Source organism: Vulpes lagopus, chromosome 7, assembly GCF_018345385.1.
Source record: "Vulpes lagopus strain Blue_001 chromosome 7, ASM1834538v1, whole genome shotgun sequence".
Classification (NCBI taxonomy): domain Eukaryota; kingdom Metazoa; phylum Chordata; class Mammalia; order Carnivora; family Canidae; genus Vulpes; species Vulpes lagopus.
Genome location: NC_054830.1, coordinates 127,091,770 through 127,118,626, shown reverse-complemented (window position 1 = coordinate 127,118,626; position 26,857 = coordinate 127,091,770). Strand labels below are relative to the sequence as shown.

Here is a 26,857-nt window from a genome sequence, read left to right as displayed (position 1 = left end):
TGCTTCTCTGTATTGAAGTTAGGGTGTTAAGCTGATTTTTGTTCCTATAAGTCCTATGTATGGATAAGGTATACTACTTGAATTCCATTTCAGGATCTTAAAAGAAGGCATCAGGTCTGTTAGGATTGAGAACCATAGGTTAAATGGAGTTCTCTGCTCAGGGAAATCTCTGAAGGCCATGCATACCCTAGGGTCTTCCATCATCACTTTTAGGAACCAGACTTGCCACCATGGCTTTCAGACCTAGAAGTTCTCTCCAAAGCTGGCCATATTTCACCAAACCCTTTCACCAAAGAGCCCAAATGTTGAGAAGGCTTTTCAAGTATGTTTTTAGGGTGTCATAGTGTGATACCATTGTCTTCCTACAGGTCATGTCCAGTAATTATAGAGAACTGAGACTGGTAACAGGCATTTCCGAACTCACTTATTCTCACATAAATGAAAATGTGTGACTGAATAATTGAGAGGCAACATCTTTTCAGGGTAACATAATGTAATTCTTCGAGTTCGAAAATCCATTCTCTTATCCTCTTCTTTTCTTGTAGAGACTTTTAGCTTTATTTCATAGGAAGCTTATGCCCTTAGAACATATCTACTGATGGTCCTTACCCAAAGATTAATCTTCTGTATCCATATAGTGAAAGAAATTCTCATTAGCCAAGGTTAACAGATGAGAAGAAATCAGTCATTTTACAGAACTGTTCCCTCTACACACACACACACACACACACACACAGAGAGAGAGAGAGAGAACAGGTGGGCAACAAGCAAAAGGAAGGGAGAAGTGGAGGAAGGAGGGAAGAAGAGAGAGAAGCATTTAGCCTTTTGACATTTCCAAATTAACAGAAGAGAGGAAAGCATTCTAAATGTGCAAGGGTAAAGGAGCAAAATGAAATCAAAATAGAAAACTCACTTTAGTGTTTTAAAGTTAATAAAGAATTATACTTTTAAGGAAAATCAGAACTGGCTCCTGCCTAAATTAAAGTTGGGCTCTATCTGCCCCCTTTTCTTGGGACATGCTGATCAGTAGAAGGAAGTCAATGTATGGGGGCCCCCAATTTGTGTTTTCACAACTCAGCGATAGAAAAACAGGAAAGCAAAGAAGAGAATCACATCCATTGAGGCCGTTCACATTCTCTGGCCTGAAGGAACTTTGTGTAAACCATTTACAGAGTAGTTTTATACATAAGATTAATCTGTTCTCACTTTAGAGCACCCTTGCTTAGAGAGGTACTTAGTAACGTGTTTGGACCTACTGGGTTCTACATTCTAGTTGAATTTAAAATGATAATTTAAGGTGGCAGTACTACATTATTCCATGTTCCTATCATTACTTTCAATCTGTTATGTACATTGTATCTTGCTTGGCCTTTACCTTTTGTAGTCACATCCATCATAGCTTCCATGTCATTCTTGGCCATTGGTTTTTCTACCTTCCTATATTTTAGGCTTTTCATAAACACTTCTCTTTTTTTTGTTCATCGACATGCTCCCTCTTATATGTAGATGTTCTGCATGTTATTGGATGAGGAACTTCTGAAGGAAAGCTCATAGATTATTCTCAGCCTTGATAACATTTTAATGACCTGGGAGCTCTAAAAAAAAAAAAAAAAAAAAAAAAAAAAAAAAAATCCCTGTCATGGGATACCAGGCTTTTGCACAGTTATTTTTAAATGTTTTGCAGGTGATTCTAATACAGATACAGGTGACCACCTGTGACATGGACTGGTGGCAGATCAGAGATACAGGTCACCCCTCCTTTCTTAGCTGTTGTCACTCAGTACTTTTCTCCTTTGAACCTCAGTATGTGCCTTCATTGGACTTCTTTTTGTGCTTCTAGATTTTTATTAATTGAATCATTTATTTTATTTGCTTTTACTTTAAATCCAAATTATATGCACAAAGTTGGGATTTGGAGAGAGATCATTTATCATCCTGCTCTCACTTCTCTGTCTTCAGCTGGTAGACATCAAAATACCAGCTGCATTACTGACATAAAGCAGATCTGGGTTCTACCACTTGACCCAAAGCCCCATGGGCTGCTGAGTATTCCGGTGATTCACTACTGAAGTCAATGAAGTTGTAGGTACGCCTCATAATCTGGGAGAGTCACCCCTGCCTGGGGAGCTGACCACATAGAGAGCCAGAGATGCCTGCTCTGTGGGCAAGCAGACAGTGGGGCTGAGCTGTGCCTCTTCAGTTCCTTCTCCCAAATTGTTTATCCCTCTCCTCTATAAATCCAGGAGAAATAGATTGTGTCCCCTCTCCCAATTCACACACAAAACTTAAACAATTAAATCCTGTTAGAGGCAACCATTGTTAAGCTGTGATCTGCCCCCTCCCTTTGAAACTCTTTAAGATCTCCTTATTCCTAGTACTTAAAAGGTGTGTGTGTGTGTGTGTGTTTTTTTTTAAATGAGACACGCACAGAGAGAGAGAGAGAGAGAGAGGCAGAGACACAGGCAGAGGGAGAAGCAGGCTCCATGCAGTGAGCCTGATGTGGGACTCGATCCCCAGTCTCCACGCCCTGGGCTGAAGGTGGCGCTAAACCGCTGAGCCACCCGGGCTGCCCATAATACTTAAAAACTTAATGCAACCACCTCCACTCCCAATAGCATGGGTCTTTTCTTATTCTGTGTGCAGATACTAACTAGAACCTTAGAGATGCCTGCCTTTGAGTTTTCCTGGAAAACCAAAGAAATAAAAGAACATTTGCATTTCTTTCCCTCCACTTTCTGTGTTGCTCCGGAAATTCAGTTGTTAGGCCCTCTGTGTTGATTCTCTGAGAATTTATCTTTTTCCTTCTTTTACCCTTGTCTTTTCGATCTACTTTCTGGGAGATTTCTGCTAATTTATATTCTTCTTATATTATTATTCATTTCCTCCCTCCTTCCATCCCTTCCTTTTTGCCTTTCCTCCTTTCTATTTTCTTTGCTCCTCCTCTTTTTTATCTGCATCTTTTCTACAGAGAATATACTGCAAATGTGTGTCAATCATTTGCAGATTTTTCATGTTCAGGAATGGGAATTGGAAGCTCTTTGTGAGGAGAGGAGCTCATTGTGTGGTGAAACTTCCTGTAGGATGGACAAGTAGAAAGCTGCATTTTTCATTAGGGAATCCTTGATGTTTATACATGAATCTCTTTTCTTCACTGAAACTGTTCTGTTTCTCCAAAGGAAAATATTCTTTCTCTGTAATAGTGAGTTCTATTATTGAATTGTATTATAGGGTCGGGGATACAGAGTGAAGAAAGGAAACTAGAGGTGCTGTTGTTCAGTTTGGAAACTTGAATTATTCAATCCCCATGTTTTCAAGCCCCAAACATCTTTCCTGATCTTCACTGGACCCTGGGTCAGAATCTCCAGTCTATCCCCAGAGAATAAACTCCTGTCTCCTGTTAGTTGTCTGGTAGTACCAGACAGGGACAGGCACCTGGGCATCTATTATTCAGTGTTTTTAGACATCATCAGCTGTCTGTTTTCAACTTTGGATCTTACCCACTCTGCATGATAACAGGTTTCTCCAAATTGTGAACCATCCTTGGGTTCTCTGACAATCTGTGCCTTTTAATTGGAGGTATTTAGGCCATTTATATTTAATACGGTTACAGATGTGCTTGGATAAATCTGTCCTCTGGCTGTTTCTTTTCTGTTTGTTCCCATATGTTCTCCATATTCTATCCTTACTGTGTTATCAGTTATTACTCTCTGAGGTATTATTTTAATGGTTCCTTGAGGGTTCTAGCATACCTATACACTTTGGTACACTGTAACTCAATTATACTCTCTTCACTTGACATTGTTACCACTTACTACAACCTATCTTCAAGTGATACTGAACCATTTTGCAAATAATACTTCAGTTTCTCCAGCATTGGGGTTTTACATCCAAGTACTGATCAGTCCTCAGCTGAATAATTGAGGAGACCTTTGTGCAGACCTCTGGATCTCCCTCTGTGCAGATTTATGCTCTCTGGATTTTGGTCCTGTGAACTGCTGACCTCCCTGGATTTCCAGCTCTGTCCCTGAACTTGGGGATACCTTTGGGCTTGCCCAGTTTCCCTCTCTCCCTGAGCTGCATCCTGGGGATTTTTTTCAGGTAGTAAGCCAGCGCAACTGTATTACCACTTTGGTACTTTACTGTCTCTCAGGGATCATTGTCCTTTATTATATGATGATCTATGTCTTGTTAACTGTTGTTTCAAATACTTTGTCTGGTTTTGTAGTTGTTTCAGGAGGCAGTATAGATGCAGTCCCTTGTTAGTCTTTCTTGGCTAGAAACAGAATTGCCCGTATTCTTTGGTTTATATAAAAATATGTTATTTTTCATCCTCTGATTTTTCCCTTCCTTTCTTTTTGTTCTTGAGGAGTTATACTTTACTCTTGTGGAGTTATTGCCTTACTTTCCTTTTAGTGGTATCTTCAGAGAGAAAGATGAATTCACAGGAGAAAACTGATGGTGGATTAATCACATGCATTTAAATCTTCATAATGTTTTTTACTCCACTACCAAGGCTAGCATTTGAAATCAAAGCTGACAACTGAGATGAGATCTTTTTGCCATTTGTAGTATTAATGGTATGTTTAATATAAAAAGATTAATGAACATAGTTTGTCACTCTTAAACTCCATTGTTGAATTATTTTTATAAGTGTAAAAATACCTTATAAGTTGCACACAGATCTTGGAAGAGAATGTGACAAATCTGATTCATGTTGATTGATGGGCAAGACCCATTTTCGTCCCCTTTTTGTATCCCTGTGTATCTAATCCTGAAGGCCTAGCATATGGCCACAAAGGCATGTCAATTTGAGGACAAATGTTTCCTATTGCCACGGTAATTAATTCAATAAAGACATAATTTTTGTCCTCAAATTCTTCATCATTAAGATTCTAGGGGCACGTTAGATGAGCAAATTATACACTATATGTCTTATAGCCAAGGTTCACATTGGTTGAGAGTGTTAGAGATCTCAGCAAGAGACTTCTGCAGAGAGAGGAGCAGCCTGGAGTACCATGTTACCCAAAAAGCTCTGTGGAGTCTGGAAAAGGAGACAGATGATGAGATTCTCAAAGTATAAATCAAGGCTAAGATGGGGTGAGGTTGTTTCCAGGAAGAAGAAAACACATCTGTCAACAAAACCATGAAAGAGGATGGCAATAAGTGCCAGCCATTCCTGTGGCCAAAGCTCCTATTGTTTGTGGAAAGGTACTGGGGGGAGGGTAGTTAGGGGCATAGGGCAGGGTCAGCCTCGTTTAGGGAAGAAGTTCCTAATGCCCTTGGAAAGATTACCCTGGCAAATTTAAACAAGTATTATAGAAAACCACCATATTTAAGAAAAAGTGGTAGATCCACAGTCAACAATGAAAAAAATGAATGGAAACTTAAGAAAAGGAATATTTTGCTTCTTTTCAAACCTCAAAGCTGATCTCACAACCTTTATGTCTATGAAGTGTGCACTGCAGTAAAACAATTCAGTAAGTCTTCTCTCTAAACCCCAGAGTTCTTATTTTAAAACCCTGAGATCATCAGGCCTTCCATGCTCTAATTTTAATCTTATTTGTCCTATTTTTACTTAACTAAGTATTCATATTGATCAGAAGTTGGACTTTGAAGAAGCTTGCAATTGCCTGAGTTAAGTTTGTGAAGTAAACATCTGTAAAAATGTCTTGAAATTTTTCTTTAGCGTTTAAGTTGTGCATATTAATCACTCACAGTGGTGTGAATCTGGCATAATGCCAAACCTGGCAGTGTTGTAAGCGATAATATCATCCTGCCGATAAGTTTAATATTTGAGGTGCCAGGAAAGAAATCTTGATTATTCAAATAGTGTCTGATGCAGCTCCCTAATTATCTCCCTCTTGACTGTTCACAACTAAGTATGTCTGAATGTAACATAAACATTAGTCTGAGATGTTATTTTTCCATTCTAAGCTACTTTTAGGCAGGTTTATTATTTCATAAGCCAAAAAAAAAAGAATGATTTACCATGGAGTCCCAAGCCCCTAAAATACCAATTCTTAGAAAGTTTATTTCTAAGTAGGCCCTCTGCTATAGGATGACAGTGTCTGGCCCCAAAGAATGTGCATAGGGTGTAATAAATTTTGACAGAATGGCATCATGCTTGAGAGTCTTTGCGAAGAGACAGATGAGAATGGGAGAAATTTGTGTATTTACAACTTGTGTATTAAAGCCAGCAACTAAAGAGGTGTTGGCTTGCCTCAGTGTTCTAGTGAATGCTTTTTAGTGCAATTTTCAAAATTGTTTACTTCTCCAAACTTTGGAAACCAAGTCAAAAGTGTTTCAGAGGGAACGGATTGGGAAGATTTCCACACCCATGCTAGAATTGAGATTTGGAAACCAGCCATGAAGGATCCCCTTAGAGACCCTTTGCTTATAGTTTTAAATCTCAAACTCTTCTTCGTAGTCTCTTGTGCCTTGCAGATGTGTTCTGCTCACTCTGCTCACCCCAATAACTTGAGGGTTTTTCTGGGACATGATCACATTTTTCTGAGCTACTGAGGATACTTTGTGGATATAGAGAGGGTAAAGACAGGAGCTATTTCAGCCAAAAGGGTTACCAAGGTCTCCGAGTAGTAATAGACAATGCAAGTCAAGGCCTGAACACCACAAATATTTTATATACATCAATGAAATAGAGTCTTCAGCTCTTAAATGTGTCCGATCTTTCTGTAGATCATCCTTGGTGAAGAAGCTTTGCATCACAATTAAAATTTGAGTAGGGCATGGATGCTCTTGCTTTCTCTCTATTGGGTAATGCATTCCCTGTTTTAGGCAATTTGCTTGATGAAGGATACTCAATAGAGAGCCCCAGTATCATGAAAGAGTTATAAGCTAAAGCTTCTGAGGGTCTTATTTAGAATAAAAACCACATTCTCCCACAGAAGTCTTATTACTGAGGCACAGCATGCCCCCAAAGCAGTTCACAGAGCCTTTCAGCCCATGTTGTAACTCAGGTGTGCCACGGATCACATCACCCTGTGCACAGGGTACTTAACAAAGTTTCCCAGGTAAATGCACTCTTCTATTTTCCCGGAAACTGAGGAATGCATTTTGACCTCCCTCCGCCTGGCCATTCTGGGAAGAAGGGACCCCACAGCTGGGTCGGTCACATTTCACTGGGGGAAAACCAGTGAAGGTTTCTGCCCTCCGAACACCAGTGGCTCACAGGATACCCTTGAGTAAGCTCTGTGTGTGTGTGTGCACACGCGCGTGTGTGTGCAAGGTAGGAGATTTTCAGCACGCTTTGGAGAGCAAGGCATGAGGACAGGAAAACCCTCTCCAGTGGTGTCTGGCAGCTGGGAAGGAAGGCAGTCCTTAGGAGAAGGGCAAAGAGCCGAGAATGCCTCTGGTGACCAGAGTCTGGGGTCTGACTGCCACGGAGACCAGAGGACGGCCACTCTGCCTCAGTGACATAGAACATGCATCCAGGGCAAGTTCTTCCAGGTACCAACTTACGTGGCCTCAGTGTTGTATGCATGGTGGACAACAGTGTTCCCATGATGGGCCAGGGTCACTGCTGATTCAACCGAAACATCATAGGGTATCTGTTTCTGATATGAAAACCCTCCTCCTCACCACAAATATCTTCATAGCACCAAGACCAATTAGGATAAATGTACCCCTCTCTTCCTCTCTCTGACTGCAAGCTTCTTGTGTGTAAGTGTGAGGCTGTAAGTTCTATTAATCTCGGGTTCTGGGCAGAGACTATGCAATCAGTGGCACATTTTGTGTCTTTAAGGAAGACAGCGGCTACCTCCAGGTCAACAGTTGCAGTATTGACCGGTGATGGAGGAAGATGCAGGATGCTGAGGGAGTGTGGGGGAGGATCTTGGATAAGAGCAGATGGAAGACACTCCCCCCTGCATTTAAGTGGAAGGCTGACTAGGGGTTGGACCATCATGGAAATAAAGGTAGAATAGGACAGTCTAAGCAGAGGGAGTCTCAGGGTTGCAGCTACTGTAAGGGTGTGCGGAGAGATTGTGGGTTGCAGATTGCATGCAGTACTGCATAGCATCCCATAAGTTAGGCACATGGGTGGGCATCAAGGAATGATGAGCCATGAGCAAGGTCTGGGCAGAGTTTAGAGATAAATGTGCATTCATCAGTTTACACCAGTGAGAGAAGCAGTTGTCGTATTTTATGGTTTCCCTTTCAGACTTTTTCACATTGAGAAACTTTCTGATGTCCATCATACTGTTTGGGTAGAACCTCAATTGTATTTACACATAAGACTGAGGTTTGGAAACCTCCACACAGGGATGTGAGCACCTGCCTTCGGCCCAGGGCGTGATCCAGGAGTCCCGGGATCGAGTCCTGCATCAGGCTCCCTGCATGGAGCCTACTTTTCCCTCTGCTTGTGTCTCTGCCTCTTTCTATGTCTGCTATGAAAAAATAAATAAAATCTTTAAAAAGAAAGAGGAAAAAAAGGGAAGGAAGGAAGGAAGGAAGGAAGGAAGGAAGGAAGGAAAGGAAAGGAAAGGAAAGGAAAGGAAAGGAAAGGAAAGGAAAGGAAAGGAAAGGAAAGGAAAGGAAAGGAAAGGAAAGGAAGGAAGGAAGGAAGGAAGGAAGGAAGGAAGGAAGGAAGGAAGGAAGGAAGGAGGGAGAGAAAGAAAACCTCCACACAGATCAGTTTATAGAAACTACTTAGTGAAATCTCTGGTCTGCATCCAACTGCCCTTGGCAGCCCTACTGTAGATTAATTATAAAGGCCTGGCACTCTGTTTGCTGTTTTTCAGGTACCATGATCAACAGGATGTTACTAGCAACTTCCTTGGAGCAATGTGGTTGATATCAATAACTTTTCTCTCCATTGGTTATGGTGACATGGTACCTAACACATACTGTGGGAAAGGAGTCTGTTTGCTTACTGGAATTATGGTAAGTCTCTTTATTTTGTTTCTTTTACTCATACTCTTAGATCAAGAAGGCATTCCATGTGATCATAAGCTTTCCGTTTCCCGACAGCAAGCAGCGAAGCATGAATAATCAGGTCTAGGTTGGGAGAAAACATCACTGATTTTCATCTTCGTTCTTACCATGCTGCAGCTCCATTAAGCATGCAGTGCTGCTGGGTTGCTCTTTGTGGAAGATGTACTAATTTTGATGAGCAAATCTGGTCTTGGAGCTTCAGCTTCAACCAGGAAGTTCATTTCAAAGGATTCTGCTGTTGTCCTGTTAGCTATGTAAACTTGGGTAGATTTATCTTCTCTGAAACTTACTTCCCAGGGCACCTTGGTGGCTCTGTCAGTTGAGTACCTGCCTTCGTCTCAGGTCATGATCCTGGGGTCCTGGAATCGAGCCTCATGTCTGGCTCCCTGCTCAGTTGGGAGCCTACTTCTCCCTCTTCCTCTGCTCCTCTCCCCTGCTCACGCTCTCACTCTCTCTCACAAATAAATAAAATACTTATTTTAAAAAATTTATTTATTCATAAGAGACACAGAGAGAGAGAGAGGCAGAGACAGAGGCAGAGGGAGAAGCAGGCTCTCTGCAAGGAGCCTGATGTGGGACTTGATCCCAGGACCTTGGGATCACACCCTGAGCCAAAGGCAGACACTCAACCACTGAGCCACCCAGACATTCCAATAAATAAAATCTTTAAAAAAGAAAAAAAAAAACTTACTTCCCTTACCTGCAAAATGTGGATCATAATAACCTACTTTGAAGTGTGTTGAAGGGCTGAAGAGTTGCATTTTCTCACTAAATGAATTAGACTATAGTTGACACTTGAACAGCATGAGTTTGGACTGCATGGGGCTGCTTATATGCAGATTTTTCCCCAATAAGTACAGTAAAGTACAGTAAATGTGTTTTCCTTATGATTTTCTTAATAATATTTTCCTTTGGGCAGCCTGGTGGCTCAGTGGTTTAGTGCCGCCTTTAGCCCAGTGTGTGATCCTGGAGACCCGGGATCGAGTCCCACATCGGGCTCCCTGCATGGGGCCTGCTTCTCCCTCTGCCTGTGTCTCTGCCTTTCTCTCTCTCTGTGTCTCTCATGAATAAATAAATAAAATCTTTTTAAAAATAATATTTTCCTTTTTCTATTCCTGGAAAGTTAACTTGTAAAGCTAAGGTAGGCTTTAGGCAAAGGTAGGAATCCAGAAGGAGAAAATATTTGAAGGTAGTGAGTCAAGGAGGACCTTCGAGCCAGACCACTGGGCCAGGAGTGCACAGAGTCAGGTAGGGAAGTGGTATGGCATGAGGCTGGGATAGGAGGCCAGGTCTTGGGGAGCTCTTGAGAAGGATTTGCTGCCTGTGATGATATGTCACTGATAGATTGATTGATTGATTGCTTGGTTTAGAGAGAGTGCATGAGTCGGGGGTAGAGGGAGGGGGAGAAGAGAGGGAGAGAGTGAATACCAAGCAGTGGGGATCCCAGTGTGGGATTCAACCTCATGACCCATGAGATCATGACCTGAGCTGAAATCAAGAGTCAGATGCTTAACTGACTGAGCCACCCAGATGCCCGGCATGCCACTGCTCTTCTGGGAGGCAGAGCAGGTACAGACATGATCCCTACTCCTTACACATTACAACTTGACTAGGACTAGTTTGTGACATGTGTTTTAGGTAGATCAAGATGGGAGGGCAGCAAATTGTCTCAAATTTATCATAATGCAGTGTGAATGAACTTTGAAATGTTTAAGCCAGGTGTAGCTTCCAGTCGATGCTCTGTGTTCAGTGACCCAGGTTCTCTTTATTCCTCCTCTGCTTTTTTATAGTTTGGTTACAGCGAAAAGCATTATCTTGATGCTTCTTTGGTTTTCTGCCGACATCAGGATATGAGAGCTGGTACCGGGAGCTCCTTAAGCAGGAAATTCCCAGAATTTCTTAGGTTAGGCATCCCGCCCAATGCCTCCACTGTGTCCACCCCCAGGTTGGCAGCAGAGGGATAAGCTCTCCATAGGAGGGCCTTCGAATGGTAGCCAGGGCAGCCTGTACCCTTGTAGCAGCTGCCTCGGAAGATTGTTCCAAGAGTTAGAGCTAGCTGGAGTGCCCATGGCATAGATAGAGTGGGGACGTTCTTCTCCCACTTGGTAGTACTGACCAGGGATAAGGTAGCTAGACGTGAAAATAAAATCTGGGGCCAATTTTAAGGTAACAGAAGTAACAAGATGCTAATTTCAAGTCCCAGTTGTCAAGAATATAATCTGGGTTTATCATTTAACATTGTTTGCTTATAAAAGAAAAATATAGTTCTGTGCATTTTAACGAACTTGGTTTTTTATGACGATGGTTATGGTCTGTCCTGTTAACTATTGGGTCACTTCCTCTTCTTTCCTCAGAAAATAGCATTTTATTATATAGCATAATGCTTTGGGAAATAAAATTTGCAGGGATGTATTTTTGGAGGGCCATAACAAGCCCACGAGGGACATGAATGATGCTATTTATAAAAACAGAACTGCTAATTGCAGAGTCTTTCCCCTTAAGCTTCTTAGAAACAATTTCTTTGGTGTTCCTTTTTGGTAAGGTGTCCCCCCCTCCCCAACCTTCTTTTTATTGTTGAATCAGGTATGACTCAGGGCTTATGCAAATAGCTTAATATGCTGTGGATCAGAACCAGGTTTGAGATTAACCTTGCCCAGATCTTCTTGTTACTTCTAGCTTTCCTCGCTTTTTTTTCTTCGTCCTTACAGTCTCCACAGCTTCACCTGACAGCACAAATCATTTATTTAGTTACTTGAACTACTTATTTGCTTAAGTTTCACTACTGATCCTACTTTACAGAAAAAATAGAAGTTATAATCAACTTTTACTCTGTATGAAAACAAAGGTGATATGTGCCCTGAAATTCACAGTGACCTCATCGCTGCCCTCTAGAATGATGATGAAACAGACGCTCTGTTCTTAGGCTGAGTAGCTCCACTCCATTTCCTGTGTAAGGAACAGACCAGATTTTTAAAAAACTTTTTTTCTTAAGTTGAATTTAGTTAGGATATAGTGTATTATCAGTTTAAGAGGTAGTATTCAGTGATTCATCACTGCTTATCACATCACGTGCCCTCCTTAATGCCCATCACCCAGTTACCCCATGTCGCCTACCTCTCCTCCAACAACCCTCAGTTTGTTCCTTATAGTTAAGAGTCTCTCATGCTTTGCCTCCTTCTGTTTTTATATTTTATTTTTCTTTCACTTCCCCTATGTTCATCTGTTTTGTTTCTTAAATTCCTTATAGAAGTGAAATCATATGGTATTTATCCTCTCTGCCTGACTTATTCACTAGCATAATACTCTAGTTCTACCCATGTCATTGCAAATGACAAGATTTCATCCTTTCTGATGGCTGAGTAATACTCCATTGTATATATACACCACATCTTGATCCATTCATTTGTTGATGGACATCTGGGCTCTTTCCATAGTTTGGCTATTGTGGACATTGATGCTGTAAATATTGGAGTGCATGTCCCCCTTCGAACAGACTTATTTCTTAATTGGCCCCATCAAAAATGGTTTATTTGCATGTAGAGAAATTTAGTAATCTTGAGCTAACTTACACAAAACACTGCATGGAGTTGGATTGTGTCTATCCCTAGACCAAGCAACTTCCTATGGAATCAGGCATCAGAGATCCAGGAGCTGACACTTTCCCGTAAATTTCCTGGGTATTGACAGTGCTTGGCTGCAGGTTACCTACAAACTGGTATGGAGAGTGTTTGGCTGACAGTAAAGATATATAGAAGAAGCTAACTTGTTTTCACAGCCCACAGAAATGGTTAGTTTCCTTAAGATGAAATGTGTTTTGCCAGATACTTTTTTTTTTTTTTTTTTTTTGCTTTTGCTTTCAGGAAATTTAAATACCAATTTGTCTCTTTGGGATTATCTAAACCAGACATGACTTCCTTTTATTTCAGGCATTTATTTCCCTATTCCCCCTTGGGCTTTTGCAATGCCTGTTTAGGTAAAATGCACAGTGTCAGATTTCCCATGGGCCGTCTCTCTCTCTCTCTCTCTCTCTCCATCTGGTCCCTACTAAATTGTGAAAAAGAAGCACAATTTACAACACTCTTGAGAAAGGACAGGGTCATCCCTGAATCATCTTGTATATTATCTCTGAAGTGCTGTATTTCTCTGTGTTCTTTTATATTTGAATTTTCTGGTTCTTGTGTTTATGAAATTGATAGAATTTATAGCTTTATGTGTGTGTGTTTTTTTATTTTGACCTAAGATACAGTCATTCCAAATGTTAACATCTATAAAGCTTTCCCATTTCAAAATGTACACATAAAGAAATGAGCACTGCCTTTCTTCAGAAAACTCCTGAAACTAGTGAATTACTTCATGGCACCTTCTTAGATGTTCACATTTCATTAGTTAAAAACCCAAAATTAAACTATAATTTAAATTTTTTAAATAGCTGATTTGTGTCATGAGTGATATTTTGGGTTCCAAGGACATTAAGATTAATCTGCAGTGCTCTGGGCAGAAATCTATTGTTAAATGGCGAAGAGACAGAATTCTCCAGAATATTCTAAGAGACAAACAAACGGCCTTATCAAAAAATAACCTCTCCTCGCCTGAGATGTCAATTGTGAATCCAAGACAGTTGTGCAAAGCTTTTCTTGTTTTTACAGCACTGTTCACAATATCCTGCACAGATAATGATGGTAATGCTAAAGTAAGATGATCTTAGATGGAAGTATTATACTGTGATAGATCAGACAAGTCCAGCAGAAGTTTCCTTCTTACCAAGACCTACCTAATAGTAAAACTGAAGAGACAAAAGATCACTTCCTCTCTCCTGGACAGTATTTTAAAAATATGAACTCATAGGATTGCATAATAGTCACTCATCAGCCTTCCAGAGAAAACATGAAGGTTTTTTTCTTTATTCATCTGTCTTCCTTCTGTGGGGTCCTCCCAAGGACCTGATGCTTCATTAGTGTAGATGTCACGACAACCAGTGCAATGAGCTCTTAATGGCTTTATTTTGTTGGTTGAAGGAGTTGGGCAAACAACGTTGTTAGATCATTGGTATCTTAGCGTTTTGTCAGCTGGTTTCTCATTATCTTAACTTGATGTAGAGAAGGTAATTGTTTTGCTTAGCATTTAAAAAGTTATCCTATCTACCCTTTCATATCTGTATGTATAGACAAAATACATGCTGAAAGCTTTAATTTCCCCTTGCTTGGGAATATATAGGATTGTTTCAAGAGGAGAATAGAGCTTCATTGGTGAAAGAGTATCTCTTGTCTTATATGAGAATGCAGGTCATTTAGTCACTTGTCATTTTGCTTGTCTACTCTGTAGAATTATGGCATCTCTTGCGGGCCCTTTAACTAGAATATAAATGACTAGATTTTTTGGCAAAATTACCTTAAAATGTGAAGTATTATCTGCCCCATCCTTGGGACATGGATTATTATCTGATAAGTGGTCCCCCATGGATCCCTGAACACAAGTGAGTCCACTTCAGAAGTATGATTAAGGTTTTCTCCAACCATTTCTGCAGTTCTTAACAATGTAAAAATCACAGCACCAGTGAATTGTTCAATTTTATTCAGGGAACTTGTATACCATTTTAGGATGAGACCTTTGGATAATAATCCTGCTGCCATCATATTACCCAGTGTTGAAAGGTCTTGATTTGAGGTTACATGGCACCTCAGTCAATCGTCAGAGGTCAGTTTTCATTCTGAAGGGTAGGAACCCTACACTCTTCACTCAGTCAGAGAATATTCCAGAACACAGACATACATTAGCCAAAGCTTATAAAGAAAATGGTATTCAGGAGGGCTAAACCTCAGATCTGGTTATATTCGTGCTACTTATTCATGCTACTGTCTCTCCATTTGGAGATTTTTTTTCCCTCTGCCAGTGGACATAGATATCCTGAGAAACTAAAGTCAGTTCTTGATATTGCTGTGTGAATAAGCAAAAACAAAACAATCCACCCCAGAATCCTTTTTATAGGTGTTAATATAATTTGACATAAGGTGCTTAATATCGAATAACAACTTGATAATCTCCAATAATAACTTTGAAAAAGTTTTTGGTTTACATGTGTTTAGTGAATCTCATCAAATAAAGGCTCAGTGAGGAGAGCCTATCTTTAAATTCTTAGAATAGTTTGTTTTGTGCAGAGGAGCAGGTGGGGAGGATGGGCCTTGTCAGTCCTAAGGCCAAAATCCCCACCAATGCCTGAAGGACCTTCATTTCTTCCTGGGAATATTTTGCAAGAAATATAATAGCTGCTTTCTTCCAGGTCCAGACGAGTGGAGTTGGAAGTTGTGGTGACCTTCTAGCTTTTGACATGTTGACTCTGCAGTTCCACCTAATTTTTCTCAACTCTCAGCATTTTTATTTGGCAGCAGGGCTACCCTTCCCATCTTTAAAATACATGCGCTCATGCTGGCACCACTGCTAATAAGGAGATTTAAACCCAGGCATGACTCATTGTTGATGACCAGGTTTATGCACCACTTCTTTCTTTCCAGTCATCCAAGTACAAGAATGAGCTGAACAAGCAAATCACTCCAAAGGAGATTGGGGTTTTCCAGGTATAGGTTTTTTCACTGACCTCAGAAAACCACACACACACACACACACACACACACACACACACACACGCACACCTCTCTTGTCCCCTCTTCCCCTGGATGAGGACATTGGACTTGACTTCTGCCCTCCTAACAGCAAATACCGACTTGTCTTTGAAGAAACTTGGGGCATTTATCTTCCAAATTATCTTGACTGTTGTTGACTTTCATGACCTGAGGAGATCTTGCAGAATTCCAGTGGGACATAATAATAAAGCTGAGTGTTTTATAGAATTTTATTTGTCAGAAGTGATTGGTGGACATATTTGCATAAAAAAGAAAACATCAGACAATAAATGCAGTAAAATGTGTTTATTATTCTGTGATATTGAATCAGTCAACCCCAGAGACAGAAAAATGGGCAGTTGTTGCCAAAGACTCATTTACCTTCCTTTTGGAGGATATGCAGATATTTTTAAATGAAAGTTAATCAGTCTTAAAGCTGTTTTATTAATTTGGATGTATTTTAGGGGAAAAGTGCAATTTTTTTTCAAATTGACTATATTTTGATAAATTTTAATTACTGTTAGTTGAACAAATTGGCTATCGCACTGAAAGTTTGAGCTTTTAGGAGCTAGTATAAGACTTGCAGGAAGATAACTAATTTAACACTGGAGTATTTTGAACACTAGCATTTTTTCATTAGTCATTCTTGGTGAGGGTGTGGATTCTGGAATTTCTAAAAGAAAATTACACATTTCAGTATTTATGTTAAATCTCTGGCAGCTGCCTTTTTAAGTAAGAATCAAAACCTTTACCCAGTGTGCTCTTAAAGGAACTTCCCTTCTCCATTGCTTGCATTATTAAATTGTTAAAGCTTGCTCCCAAAATGGTTTTCCAAAATGATTCTTGAAAGTATGTGCAGGATGAGCATAGCCAGGTGACCTGAAGTAAAACGACTAGGATGTTGATTTTTCAAGCATAATGTATTAAAATGATCTTGGGGAAGATGAACTTCTTTCTGAACATTCTGGGGTCCAACATGGCTTACAATTTTTGTGCTAGGATGAGGAAATACAGAGTGGAGAAAAGACTGTGTTTTCATTTGGCAGCAGCTCAGACTCTCTAGGTATTGGGGCTCTGCTTCTGCTGATTGTCATTTGTTTGCTTTGATCTGGTTAGGGCAATGGGCATTAGTAATGATACCTCCTAAGGACAAGACCTCTCCTTCCTTCCTCTCTCTCTCTCGCAACATTTAATTTGTTAGAAGGAAAGATGATACACCAGCTAAGGAGAACCTCTACATCTGCCTTGAATCTATCAGCTTCATAAACATACCGTGTTTTCTTCACGTGGTATTTAGATGCCCAAGTATCTTGAAGGGATAGGCCAATGATTTGCTTCGTTTTTCCATCATAATGTAAATGAAATGGGAGACAAGTAACCAGGATACATTTTCTGACTTTGGTGAAAGGAATATGACTCATCTTGTTAAAGGCATACAGAGATCTTCATTTCAGAGAGTAACATATGTTCATCCCAACTGTTTCTACATCCATTGTGATGACGACAAGCTTTGGAGAAAATGTTGTAAAAGCATGTTTACTTTCATTTGTGTTCACTTCAGGGAACCGGATGGACAATAAAATCAGTACAACCATTAATGGGGGCAGGGATTTCCTTTGACCCCAGAAAGCTTTCAGGGATGAGCAGGCCTCATTTTGTATACCTCTAATTTTTTTTTAAGTTACATCTTTGAAACCCGATTCTATACACTTGGAATCCTTTTATGAATATTAAGGACTTGGGGGCATAGGAGTTTATGGTTTCCCTAATTAAAATAAAACTAAAGGCGTGACCATATTTGAACAGAAGGAGGTTTCTAAGTGGCCCTTCAGATACCGTTTAAAGGGTACAGTTAGGATAATGGAGTAACAGATACAGGTAAGAATTTGAATAATTCCTAAATTGTCAGACTTACCTGCTTCTGCAATTTGCAACAGAGGTACTCACTTTAGTGCACAAGACTTTTGGGGAGCTAGAGAACACTCCACGAGGGAATGGGCCAGTATCAGGAAGAAAAAAAAAAAAGCCCAAGAATAAACACAAATAAAAATCGACTTTCAAAGGCTCTTGATACCAGTGATTTTCCACTCCTGTTAGAATGTTGATTTCTTTCCAGAAGGATCTCAGCATGGGCCACCTGCCAGGGGAGAACAATATTCAACTTTGAGTGCCAACTGCCGCTCACAGCTCTCTCTCCCTAAGCAGTGGAAGCCCCTCCGATTTTTACATTCTCTGCTTATTCAGAAACCATCACTGCTCTTGAATTTCTCATAAGTTTCTGACGAGCACCCTGGGAGCAACTTGCAACAGGTGATCCCATATATCTCAAACAAATGCTAACTACAGTAGTCAGGTATGGATGGCCATCTTGAGTGGCTACTGATCCCATTCACTGATTTAGGTTAGCCCCTTATCAGTACACCGAAACTATTTAGATTTTTTTGGCAAATGTTTGCAAGTGAACAAAATAGATGTACATGCCTCCAAGGGCCATCCTTTTTTTCTTTTTAACTTGAAATATGCTTGATACATAATACTATGTTAGTTTCAGCATATAATGCAGTGAACCAACATTTCTATACATTATGAAATGATCCCAAGTCTAGTTACCCTCTGTCACCATACAAAGTCATCACTATATTATTTACTATATTCCTTAGAATGTATTCCATATCCCCATGATCTATTTATTTTAAAATCAGAAGTTTGTTCTCTGTATTTGTGTTTCTGTTGTGTTTGTTTGTTTGTTTGTTTGTTTGTTAAAAATTCCACATATACTGATATCATATAGTATTTGTCTTTCTCTGACTTATTTCACTTAGCATAGAACCTTCTCATTCCATCCATGTTGTTGAATGGCAAGAGCACATTCTTTATGGCTGAGTAATATTCCATTGTATGCATGCATGCACATATATATACACATATATACATACACAGACACACACAACATCTTTATCCATTCATCTACTGATGGACACGTTGCTTCTGTATCTGGGCTACTTTACTACTACAATGAACATAGGGATGTGTATATCTTTTCAAATTACTGTTTTTGTTTTCTTCAGATAAATACTCAAAAGTGGAATTATTGGATTGTATGTAGTTCTACTTTTAATTTTTTGAGGAACTGCCATACTGGTTTTCATAGTGGCTGCACCAATTTATATTCCCACCAACAGTACACAAGGGCTCCTTTTTCTCCACATCTTTGTCAACACTTGTTATTTCTGTCTTTTTGGTATTAGCCATTCTGACAGGTATAAGGCAGTATTTCATTGTGGATTTGGTCTGTACTTCCCTGATGACTAGTGATGCTGAACATCTTTTTGTGTGTCTGCTGGCCATCTATAAGTCTTCTAAGAAGAAATGTCTATTTGGGTGCCCTACCCATTCTTAATCAGGTTATTTGGTTTTTCAGGGTGTTGAGTTGTAGTTCTTCTTCTTCTTCTTTTTTTTTTTTTGTAGTTCTTTATATATTTTGGATATTAACCTCTTCTTGGATCTATCATTTGCAAATATCGTCTTCATTCACTAAGTAGATTGCTTTTTGCTTTGTGGATAGTTTTCTAGTTTGATGTTACCTCATTTCTTGTTTTTGCTTGTGTTGCCCTTGCCTAAAGAAACAATTCCAAAATTTACTGCTCAGAGTAATGTCCAAGAGTTTACTGTCTATGTTATTTTTCTAGGAGTTTTATGGTTTCAGGTCTCACATCTAGGTCTTGAATTCATTTTGAGTTTATTTTTTTGGATGGTATAAGAAAGTGGTCTGGTTTTCCCAACACCATTTATCAAAAAAACTATCTTTTCCCCATTTTTTATTCTTGTCACCTTTGTTGTCAATTTGCCATAGAAGCATAGGTTTATTTCTGTGCTCCCTATCCTGTTCCATCGATCTGTGTGTCTATTTTTGTGCTAGTACCATACCGTTTTGATGACTATAGCTTTGTATTGTGGTTTGAGATCAGGGAGCATGATACCTCTAGCTTTGTTCTCCTTTCTCAAGATCGCTTTGGCTCTTGGGAGGTCTTTTGTGGTTAAATAAAAATTTGGGGCTCATTTGTTCTAAGTCTGTGAAAAATACCATTGAAATTTTGATAAGGATTACACTGAATCTGTAGAGTACTGTGAATAGCATGGATATCTTAATTCCTCCAATTCATGAGCAAGCTACATCTTTCTATCGATTTGTGTACTCTTTGGTGTCTTAAATTTTTGGAGTACAAGTCTCTCACTCCCTTAAATTTGTTCCCAAATGTGGATCCTTTTTAAAAATAGGAGCAAATAATGCATCTAATTTTCTGACTTGCTTATTTAAATTTTATGCTGCCTTTAAGCATTATAGAAATAAAATTTCACAATGGCCAAATTGTGGATGTGGACATGCTATGAGTAAATCCCATGCCTCAGTATTCACTACTGAAGATGAGACTACCACGTTTATAAGGCACAGAGTTGCTTTTATAATTAGTGATTTTCAGACTTACTGGGAATGAGGAAAACCAGGTCCCCTTATGGGAATTTGGGGCTCTCTTGGATAGCTATCCAATGAGCACCTTACCATTTTGGCTTATTTTATATAGCCAAAGGGGATGCTTTTGAAAACTAGTTTAAAAGTGAAAGGGAATAAAGAGAAAGGAGAGAAAATGAGTGAAAATATCAGTGAGGGTGACAAAACATGAGAGACACCTAACTCTGGGAAATGAACAAGGGGTAGTGGAAGGGGAAGTGGGCAGGGGATTGGGGTGACTAGGTGATGGGCACTGAGGGGGGCGCTTGGTGGGATGAGCACTGGGTGTTATGCTATATGTTGGCAACTTGAACTCCAATAAAAAAATTTAAAAAATAATAATAATAAAATAAAAAAGAAAAATAAAAGAAAACTAGTTTTAAAAGATTCAAGTCTGGGAGTTTCTGGGTAGCTCATCTGTGAAGCCTCTGTCTTCAGCTCAGGTCATGATGCTGGGGTCCTGAGATCAAGCCCCACACTGGGCTCCCTGCTCAGTAGAGAGCCTGCTTCTCTCTCTCCCTCTGCTGCTACCCCTGCTTCTGCTCCTTCTCCCTCTCTGTCAAATGAATAAATAAAATCTTTTTAAAGAAAATTCAAGTCTGCTGAAAGATCTGCATAAATTGTAACCTTGCGCTGTTGGTGTCCATCTTCAGTGGCTCCTGCCTAAACTCTGCCTTCATTGCTGTCTATTGAGACAGTCAGGTAATCTCTATTGTCCTGTGGTCCTCTCAGGGGAGTGATTCTGTCCACATGGCCCCACATCCCTTTCACGAACCTGTTGGTTGGTAGGTTCTCACATGCTCCCTTTGCTCCCACAAGGTTGGCTGTTCCCAGAACCCACGAGGTAACTGCAGCAGCATGACTTTGCCTAGCGGGTACTCAGGGGTACCACAGCCCTGCCTCCTGGCCCTGCATGTGATCACTGGTCTAAGAGTTAAGAAGACCCTAGACCTCATGCACGTGATCATGGAGCAGCAGGACTCTAATCCCTGGGGTACCACACTGTCTCCTGTCTCTTCCTAGGAGATCAGCACAGCCACAGCAGCCTATAATTTAAAAAGGGCCATTGCTGGTCTTTGTCCAAATAAAAGTAGCCTTTGCCTTTCTTGGTCCTGGTAAACATCAGGAATAGCATTAGTTATCCCTTACCTTCAGCACTAGATAGCTCGGTTGTCCAGGTTCAAATCACTGTGTTGCATACACAGTTAGTTGGCCTGAAGACCTCTGGTCGTATGTTGAGGGAAGATTATGCAATGTTTTTTAGAGAACGGTTGTCATTTCTACTCCATGCGTTTATATTCATTTATTCAGCTATTATTGTTTCCTATTATACTTCTAGGTATATAACTGAAATGCTCTGTTGTATGTTTTAAGAAATCTCTGAAATTTCCACATGTTGCTCCTTTACTACTTATTTCATATGATTAAAATATGTTTGACTCAAATATCAATGTTTTAGGTCTTAAAATAAATGAACTAAAGTTTTAGATCCCCACCTACAGGCAGACTGCTGGTGCTTGCTGACCAGGCATTTCTGGTAATATTTATTGAAGGCATTAAATGCCACAGTGTTTTGTTGTTGTTGTTGTTGTTGTTGTAGTTTTATCTCTAGATACTTCTCTACTTGGTGAAAAACATTTTTGGGGGCACAGGGTGGCTCAGTGGTTGAGCATCTGCCTTTGGCTCAGGTCCTGGGATCAAGCCCCACATCAGACTCCCTGTGGGGAGCCTGCTTCTCCTTCTGCCTATGTCTCTGCCCCTTTCTCTGTGTTTCTTAGGAATAAATAAAATATTTTTTTTAAATTATGATTTTTTTAATGTCACTGAGACCAAAAGTAATAATGTGTTGGGATTCTCTTCTCTTGTGGTTTTCAGGGTGCTGGTTGCACAGCCCTGGTGGTCGCTGTGGTGGCAAGGAAGCTAGAACTTACCAAAGCAGAAAAACACGTGCACAACTTCATGATGGATACTCAGCTGACTAAAAGAGTGAGTTATCCTCCCTGGATCTTCAAAGGGAATATGATTGTGTGTTTTTCCATGTTGGGCAATAGGATTTTTCTTTTGACCTCTGAAGCTAAAATGACATGGTTTCCAGTTAAGGCCTTCTTGGAATCCGTTCCATTTTTTTCACATTGAGAACAGACTCATCCTAACTTTAGGTCAAGGAGGAAATAATTGGATGACCTTGGTATTTACTAAAGAATAAAAACAGATCACATCAATCTCAATAAATAGGCACACTTAACATTTAAGTTTGCAGGACATGAGAAGGGACATTGCAATATGTAATCAAGTAGGAAGGAACACACTGTCAATGTAATCTAGAAATTTTACAGGAAAGTGGTTCAACAATGTTTTATTGAGCTTCTGTGAACCACTCTTCTAAAGACTGGGGTTGCAATGACAATAAGAACCAGCCAATGACTTTTAGGACCTCAAGGAAGGTAGGAGCAGAGATAGGAGGCTCTTTCTGTGATTTAAAGGCTGTGCAAAAGATGAAGTGTAGCATCCCCATGGGAAAACTACGGTAGAAAACAGTAATCACAGTGTTTACAGAGCACCCACTCTATGCAAAGCTTGGCTCTAAGCATGTCACCCATGGAAGCTAGTTCCATCCTCAGACAACTTTATAAGGGAAGTGCTAGTATTATGCCCATTTTAGAAATGTGGAGAGGTTAGATAACAGAGAACTTAGATAACTTGTTCAAAGTCATTATATCAAAGGGAAAAGATTTGTATCCCACTTCCACTAAATTTTCAGCTTCTCTTAATAGTTACGTGAGAAACCAAAATAAAAGGTCAGATATTAAAGAATTATTTTATAGCAGTGTCATCTTGCTGCATAACCCAAACTAGAATCTAGTCAGGTTGTCATTGAATTAACTAAATATAATGTCATTTGGTAAATTTACCCATAAACGAATCCATGGAGATTGAAGCAGAGTTTCATTTCTCAGTGTTTTTACTCACTTCTGATTTTGTCTGTAAACCTAAAAGTTACCTTGGTAAATACTTCCCAATAGATCAGTCACTTCTCTGCAAATATTTATGCTTATCGGTTCTATTTATGAAATGGAAACATGGATTCCAATTACCTTGTTCATTTCTAAGTCAGACACTATTGTGTGACTTTATTGCAGTTGGAAGGTCCACGTACATTCTTGATGTTCTCAGCCACTCGATTGTAGACGCCATGCTCTTGGCCTGGATGTATCCCATCTAGTTTCCTCTCACTCTCCAAACTCAAGAACATGGGTAATGTTACAGAAAAGCACAAGGAGAGACATAAGTGCAGAACTGATTGGAGGGCTGGGATTCTTATCACTTTCAAAAATATACCAGGAGATGCAAATACATGACTTTTAGACTATTTGTCCACATACAATCCAAAATTGGAGCCATACATTTTTGGATCTCATCCTGGGCTTGTTTGGATGAGTTCCGTACTGTAAGAGTCATGTGTAAGAATCAAAAGTTGTGCAGTATCAAAAGAACTCTTCCGTAGAGTCCCTTGTATGATCCAAATATTCTGATTGTGAAGATTACACATTATAAATTTCACAAGAATTGACTTATTGCCATACAGAGGTAGAAAACGACATGAGAATACAAAATAGCCCAAACATGTAAATCTTTTTGGCAACAAAAACAAAAGGTGTGACAGGATCACAAATAGGAGAAACCAAGTTAGCATGCTGGGGCAGAATCCTCCGTGTTTCATAAGTAGGTACTTAGTTTTAACTTAAGAAGCATACTCTCTCTGTGTGTGACTATCGTAAATAAATAAAAAAAAATTAAAAAGGGGATCCCTGGGTGGCGCAGCGGTTTAGCGCCTGCCTTTGGCTCAGGGCGCGATCCTGGAGACCCAGGATCGAATCCCACGTCGGGCTCCCGGTGCATGGAGCCTGCTTCTCCCTCTGCCTATGTCTTTGCCTCTCTCTCTGTCTCTCTCTGTCTCTCTCTGTGTGTGACTATCGTAAATAAATAAATAAATAAAATTAAGAAGCATGCATATGGCATCCCTGGGTGGCTCAGTGGTTTGCGCCTGCCTTCGGCCCAGGGCGTGATCCTGGAATCCCGGGATTGAGTCCCACATCGGGCTCCCTGCAGGGAGCTTGCTTCTCCCTCTGTCTGTGTCTCTGCCTCTCTCCCTTTCTGTGTGTCTCTCATGAATAAATAAATAAAATCTTAAAAAAAACGAAGCATACATATAATTTCTTTAGGTTGACTTTAGGCTATGAAAAGGCTCAAAGCTCTTTTATAGTCCTCTTCAACTTATTGCTATTCCATATCCTACTTCTGAACAGACTGATGTTCAAACCCACAGTAGAACACCTTTGATGAAGATATCTGTGATACTTGTACAGGTCTCCCAGGTTCATTTGGGAGATATTCTAGCTTGGTTTTAGAATTGAATTAGTTTAGCCCAGGGTCACTCAACCAACTATTGACCTTTGGGACTAGATAGTTCTCTGTTCTGCAGATGTCTCTGTGAGTTGTTGATTGTTTAGCAGCATCCTTAGTAGATGCCAATAGCATTTCCCCTGACTTGTGACAACCAAAAATACCTCTAGACATTGCCAAATGTCCCCTTATGAGACCAAATTGCCCATGGTGAGAACTGCTGCTTTCATGGGTTATTCCCCAGGGATATTCCTTATATATACTCAATTTACTATAATAGGTATTTAACAAAAGTATACAGCATACCTAGTATAGTTGGGGTTCTGCGTTAACCACTGAGGATGTAGAACTGAAATATCATAGCCCACGACTCAGGGAATTTCAAGCTTTTACTGTGCCTCTAGCAAACAGATGGAAGATCTATGTACTTGTGTTCTTGCTTCTGTTGCTCATGAGCCTCCTAAAACCCATTCCTGGTCTGCTTTGGAGGATTGCGGATCTAGATGACTTCCTTTGGTTTTTGTGAATGGGTGTCATTTCCCCAAATAGAACACGTTTTCAAGTCTTTCTTGCAGTTGTTCTAAGTTCTGGTATTAAAGCAACATTATCTATAGGGATTTTCTTTATAGAAAGCTTTTTTAGTAAGAAATACTATTCTAATTTCAAAATTCACATTCTCCACAATGCTTTATTAATTATATTACCTCATTACTACTTCTTAAAAGTGTAGCTGCTTTGCAGTATTACTTGGGACAGAAATCTCTTATGGCACTCCAGCAGACTTGCTGACAGCTTGAATTTTATAGGCGAAATGTCACTCAGTAGAGGTACAAGTGTTAAAATGGCATTAGAATCAAACAAATTTCTCATTTATGATACCCATTTCATTATTATAATCAATACAATATATGAAAATATAGCTCTTTTATAGTCCTCTTCAACTTAACAAGTATCATTTACTTGGAACTTGATTCCATCAGTTATTTATGGAATTTCTAAATGGGCCCATTTATAATTTTAACTTTTTAAATAAAAAGTCTAAAATACTGGAAGATGATGGAATAATGGGATCCTGAGCTCACCTCTTCCTATGGATACACCAAGGCTACAAGGAAAGATAATGCAACTGACTGAAAATTACCTGAAGACTAGCAGATCAGATTTTCTACAATTAAAGACATAAGGAAAAAGCCACATGGGAAAGGGGCAAAGATGTGGTTGAGAACCAAATCCCCTGCAGAGTAACCCATAGGATGGCCAGGGATATGACAGGCACAGAGATCCTACCTAAGGACTATAAGCATCTAACCCCACATGGGGCATCTACCATTACTGGGGACCTGCACCAGAAAGATGAGTCCCTGTAGCTTCTGAATTCAAATTGGTAGGAGCTTACTCCAGGAATAGAAGGGCTGATGGACACCCATTTTCTTGCCCTCCTTCAGCCTGGCTGGCCAGACTTGTAGGAGCCAATTCTGGTACTCTCCATCTACCTTGCTAGCACTGGATCCAACTACATCCAGTGAGCATCCCCCTGAAGCAGCTACTGCCCCAGGGAGGGGGGCTATCTCCATCTACCAGTGGTCCTAGAGCAGTCAAAGCCTGAGCACATGTAGCCAACACAGGGGACACCTCGGAGTACCTGGTTGTGGTGGCCAGATTTGACTATGCTACTGGGCCCCACAGGACACTCTCTATGTAAGACCAATACTTCATGACCAGGAGACATAGCTGATCTACCTAATACATTGTAATAAGCAAAGAGAGACAAAATTAAGACACAGAGGAATAGATTCAAAAGGAAAGAAAAAGGCAAAATCTAAGACAACTGAACAAACAAAATGGAGATAAGTAACCTACCTGATAAGGAGTTAAAGTAATGGTCCTCAAGATGCTCACCAGAGTTGGGGTGAACTCAGAACTTCAATAGGGATAGAAAATACAAAGAACCAATCAGAGCTGAAAAATACAATAATAAGTGAAAAACACACTAGAGGGAATCAACAACAGATCAAAGGAGGCAGGAAATAGATGGAAGACCGGGTAACTCACATTATAGGGGTCCCAGAAGCAAGAGAAAGAAAGGGGCAGGATACTTACCAAAGAAAGAACAGCTGTAAACTTCTCTAACCTGGGGAAAAGAAACAAATATCCAGGTCCAGGAAGTAGACCCAAACAAGATAAACCCAAAGAGGCTGACAGCATAACACGTATTGAAATGACTAAACTTAAAACTTAAATGTTCTGGGGCACCTGGGTGGCTCAGTGGTTGAATGTCTGCCTTTGGCTCAGGTCGTGATCCTGGGGTCCTCGGATGGAGCCTGGAGTTGAGCTCCCTGCTCAGCAGGGAGCCTGCTTCTCTCTTTCCCCCTGC

At 40.1% G+C, this 26,857-nt stretch overlaps 1 protein-coding gene across 2 annotated transcripts in view; it reads left to right on the top strand.

Annotated features, from left to right (window-relative positions):
- KCNN2 (potassium calcium-activated channel subfamily N member 2) overlaps positions 1–26,857 on the top strand; it is a 142,793-nt gene that overhangs the window by 97,681 nt on the left and 18,255 nt on the right. For both annotated transcript variants that reach the window (XM_041762138.1, XM_041762137.1), the window contains exons 5-6: positions 8,760–8,901; positions 21,955–22,065. In XM_041762138.1, the coding sequence (XP_041618072.1) occupies positions 8,760–8,901; positions 21,955–22,065 (253 nt within the window). The remainder of the gene's footprint in view (positions 1–8,759; positions 8,902–21,954; positions 22,066–26,857) is intronic.